The sequence below is a fragment of the Apium graveolens genome, chromosome 3, assembly GCF_009905375.1.
Source record: "Apium graveolens cultivar Ventura chromosome 3, ASM990537v1, whole genome shotgun sequence".
NCBI lineage: Eukaryota > Viridiplantae > Streptophyta > Magnoliopsida > Apiales > Apiaceae > Apium > Apium graveolens.
In genome coordinates, this window is record NC_133649.1 from 155,852,178 (window position 1) to 155,857,108 (window position 4,931).

At 38.2% G+C, this 4,931-nt stretch overlaps 2 protein-coding genes across 2 annotated transcripts; both read left to right on the top strand.

Moving 5' to 3' along the window:
- The first annotated feature begins 251 nt into the window (after nt 1-251).
- LOC141714662 (protein FAR1-RELATED SEQUENCE 5-like) lies at nt 252-2,033 on the top strand. Its single transcript, XM_074518166.1, has 3 exons — nt 252-501; nt 665-1,461; nt 1,578-2,033. Exons 1-3 carry the CDS (start codon nt 252-254, stop codon nt 2,031-2,033), a joined length of 1,503 nt encoding a protein of 500 aa, XP_074374267.1.
- Nucleotides 2,034-2,054: 21 nt separating this feature from the next.
- LOC141714663 (protein FAR1-RELATED SEQUENCE 3-like) lies at nt 2,055-2,720 on the top strand. The gene has a single exon (XM_074518167.1). The coding sequence runs from the start codon at nt 2,055-2,057 to the stop codon at nt 2,718-2,720; it is 666 nt and encodes a 221-aa protein (XP_074374268.1).
- Nucleotides 2,721-4,931: the final 2,211 nt, after the last annotated feature.

A 4,931-nucleotide genomic window follows, 5' to 3' on the forward strand; every position in this document is an offset into this window, starting at 1 on the left:
GCATCCGGACCGCGGAAATTTTCAGCGGTTGGTCTGGACGGACCGCGGAAAATTTCCGCGGTTGGGTGCTGTCCCCTTATCCCCAGCATCCCAACAGCATCTCATTTCACCACAAAAAACACCAAAATTTTCAAGAAAAATTCTACTCTCTCCAAGTTTACATTTTAGGCGATTTTGGGGCATTTTCATCAAGAAATTCAAGTAGTTTTGTCAATTCAAGGTATATTTCTTGTCTTAAATTTCACATTTTCATGGCGGATAAATTATTTGCTCGTATGTTTCATCATAAACGTCAAAATGAAAAAAAAGAGTCTATTGATCATAGCTTACATCTTGATGATTTAAATACTAGTGAAGAATCTAAAACCCCTGTATATGTTGAAGATGATGATTTTGTAGATAGAAATGAGGAATTTATTAATTTAGATGACGATTTGGTTGATGTTGAAGATGAAAATGAGGTTGCAAACGAGGTTGAAAATGATAGTGATAATGTTGAGGGTGAGGAGGAAGATGAAGATGATAATGTAGAGGATGCAAATTTGTATGAAAATGTTGATGGGGGGAGTTCCATATTTGAATCAAAATTTTCAAAGTGTGGATGAGGCCGGTCATTTTTTTAGGGCTAATGCTTTATGAAATGGATTTGATATTAAAATTCAAGCTAGCCATCGTAATAAAGACAATGAGATATACGGTCGTTTATATGTCTGTAGGCTTTATGAAAAAAGTATCGTCGCCGAGAGTAGTCAAAATAAACGGCGTAGAGAGGTTCTTCCTAAAAGCGAGTGCAAGGTGAGGATGTATGTCAATTATCAAAAGAAAAAACGTCACTGGGAGGTAACTAGCCTTGAATTGGTACACAACCACGGTCTTGTTTCCCCTAGTAAGATGAATTTGGTACAACGAGAAAGACATGTCAATACCGCGACCCGTAGTTTCATTAAAATGCTTTATAGTTCGGGGGTTCATAATTGTCAAGTGATGAATGTGATTGGTAACATTCATGGAGGTAATGACAAAGTTGGTTTCAATGTTCAACATGTTAGGAATGTGTTAAGAGACGAGAGGAAGAAAAGGTTTGAGATTAGTGACGCTCAAGCGGGGTTGGACTTGCTGCATAGGTTGAATGAAGAAAGTGGTTCTAAATATTTTATTAGGACTGAAGTCGATGAAGAGAATCGCTTGAAGTGTCTAGTATGGATTGATCCGAGATGTATAATGGCTTACCAAAATTTTGGCAATATTATGGCTTTTGATACCACTTATCGGACAAATAGGTATGCGATGCCATTTGTCCCATTTACCGGAGTCAATCATCATTATCAATCTGTAATTTTCGGGTTTGTATTAATGCAGGATGAACACACGTCGACTTTTGAGTGGATTCTTCGTACTTGGCTTGAAGGTGTGGGGAATAATCCTCCATTGACTATAATCACGGATCAAGATCAAGCCATGGTAAGCGCTATTGCGTTGTACTCCCGAATACTACCCATTTATTGTGTTCTTGGCACATTAGTCAAAAATTCCCGGAGAAATTAGCTCATTATTATTCGGTTTTTCCGGAATTCAAGACGGACTTCAAGAATTGCATTTATAAATCTCTCACCGAATGTGTTTTTGAAGCTAGATGGGCGTCGTTTGTGGAAAAGTATCACTTGCAAGATCATAAATGGTTAAATGGGTTATATGAGTTGAAGCACAAGTGGATCCCTGCATATACTAGAAACAAATTTTCGGCGTTTCAAAATAGTACATCGAGGAGTGAGGGGATGAATTCTTTCTTTGATAAGTATGTGAGTTCGGCAACAGGTTTGAAGGAATTCATTGAAAATGCCCAAAAAGCATTGGCAAGGCAATTCATGAGGGAGAAGGAAGAAGATTATGTCACCATTAATCTAAAACGTCCCATGAAATTGCATACCACATTGGAGTATCATGCTTCTTGTATCTACACTAAGGAAATGTTTAGAAGATTTCAAGATGAATTGGTTGAGTCTTCAAAATACTTTGTTGAAAAAGACCGATGAGCTAATGAAGAAGGGGAGAGAATGGGGGATGTTTATACGTACTATAGTTGTTATAGGCCCATGTCCGAGCCTAAGAGAAGAAATGTTTATTTTGTGGCATTCGAGAAAGCAAGCTATTTGGGAATGTGTACGTGTAGAATGCTTGAACATTCGGGGCTACCTTGTAGACACCTATTGGCGGTCTTCACTAAGAAACGGGTTTCGGAAATTCCCCCGTATTACATAAACCGGAGGTGGACAATGCATGCCAATAGAGTTGATGGTGTGTTGCCTTACAATTTGGATGTTGGACAAAGTCATGAGATGACCTCAACCGATCGATTTAATAGCATGACAATGTTAACCATGAGTTTTTGTCAAAGTAGCATTGCATCCAAGGAACGATATGATTATGTCGTTGGAGTGATGAATCGAGAAATACCAATTCTCGAAAGAATGAGCGTTGATGGAATTAAATCTTACGAAAGCAATTCGCAAGCTCCAAATGCAAGTGCTCATGAAGAAACAATTCTTGACCCTATTATGTCCCAAACTAAAGGGGGGAAGAAGGACGTTCATTTCAAAAGTCCAATAGAATCGATTGGTAAAAAGGAGAAGCCGTCAAGAAGGTGCTCTTATTGTCAAATGGAAGGCCATGATAAAAGGAAGTGTGCTAGTAGACTAAAAGATCTTAAAAATGTTCAATAATCGCAATATAATTAGGGGTGTACCATTTTGCAACCGAATGTTGTAATCTTTAAATGGATTTGAATTTTAAGTGTTTAACATTGCTTTCTTTTTTGTTATGTTTTATTGTCATATAATTGCCAATTATTGTCATATAATTGTGTTTTATTGTGATAGGTAACATGACTAGCGAGTATAGTGGTGACAACAACTCCGATCATAGTTGTGATTCGGTTTCCCACGTTAGCAACACATTCTCGGACTCCCTACCAAGCGACTCGTGGTATGAGGACAATGATGAGGAAGATGTGGTCTCACCAACCTTTAGTAAGATGGAAGATGCATGTGCCGAGTTGATGCCCCTTGTGGATAATGACGAGCCGCCCCATGTGGAGGAAGAGGAAACGGATTTGTACCCACTCGATGAGGAGGCTTATAGGGCTAAAAATTGGATCGAGGCATGCAATTGGATGAAGGGTACTGAACCGTGGAGATTGGTGAACTCTCATCCAGATCCGTACTTCCTTCCGATCTTGAATTTGGGCAACAACACGCCCGATGGAAAATGGAAAAAATCTGGATGGAATGGCGGTAACCTTGTTAAATGTGATCGGATTGCCGATATTGTAAACTTGAGGCCTCGTGAGGGTTGTAATATGGACCAGATACGCATCGAATATGTGAAGGGTTGGGTTTCACTACCTAACGGGAGGGACGGAGAGGGAACGCGGGACATGTTTTGCAAGATTTCATCTCTACGATGGCTCGAATACGATTCCCGTTACCATTTGGAACGACTCCAACCCTTACCCTTGGAAACTTACGGAAGGCCATATCCTGTGATGGTTGTGTACTTGTTCTCTACAATATTACATGCTTCGTGGATACCACCGGTTCCGGTGGTCTTTCTAATATACTAGGTATTTTTGGTTAGGACCAATATATTTCATAAAATTTAGTGGATTGTATTGATCGTGTAATTTTCATTCGAATCTATGTATTTTCATTGAAATTTTATATGAATTTTCTATGAATTAAAATATAAAATTTGAGATTGAAAGTGTACCTAAAAATTTGAGATTAAAAATTAAAATTTACAAGTCGAACTATACATTACAAATTGTTATGAAATGTATTGAAAAGTTTTTTCAATATTTGGACAAACGTTGACTTTTGTTGACTTTTTTAAGGAATTTTTAATTTAACGTAAAAAATGAAAAAGAAATAATTTTTTTTTTGAAAATCACTCATTACCATATTTTAAGACTTTTGAGAGTGGTTTGGATTAGTGGAAGTTAGTTTAGGACTAACTTCCAAAAATTAAGCAATTTCAACAGAATGTTAATTTGCATACTCTGTTTCCCCTGTCTTTTGCTCTGTTTTCAGGGGCAAAAAACAAAACTGATGGACCGCGGAAATTTTCCGCGGTTGGGCTGTAGAGGGATCGCGGGAATTTTCCGCTGTTGGGGCCTGTGAATTTTTTTTTTGCAGTTTGAAAATAGAGCAGCCAGAAAATTCACAACCAAAATCCTACAACCAAATATCACCAAAATCCCAACACCTAAAACACAACAATCCACCAAAATCCACCAAATTCCACCAAAATCCACAACAACCCAAAATGCTCAAAAATAACAAAAATCCAACAAAATTAAACTACGTCAAACCAAACAAACCAAATAAACCAAATAAAACCCGACAACATAAAATGAAATGAAATCCAACTGCATAATTCAACAACCTAAAATCAAATAAAATCCAACTACATAATCCGACAACCTAAAATGAAATGCAATCCAACTACATAATCCGACAAACTAAAATCAAATGAAATTCAATTACGAAGCTTCGTGACGCCTACGCATACGAATCCCGGGAATCCCCCTTGCCTTCCCTAACTGAAGCTCCCTAGGTTATCCGATACCTAAAGGTATCCTACCTCCTCTTGCGACCAATTTGGTACCTCAGCTAAGTCATATCCTTGAGTGAAGTAGTCCATGTACTTCATCACATAAACACCACAATCATTAGAGTTTCGTTGCTTTGGCCTGGACGGTAGAGCTAGGACCTCGGCTGAAGTAGGGTCACGCCCCTCGACTGGGTGTACCATATGCAATAGCTTCGACAACAACCATGACTGCAATGAAATTATGATCCGAGAATGAATAAAATATACAATTGGTAAGGACTATATAGAAGACAGTAATAGTAGAGGAACATACCACCACTCGT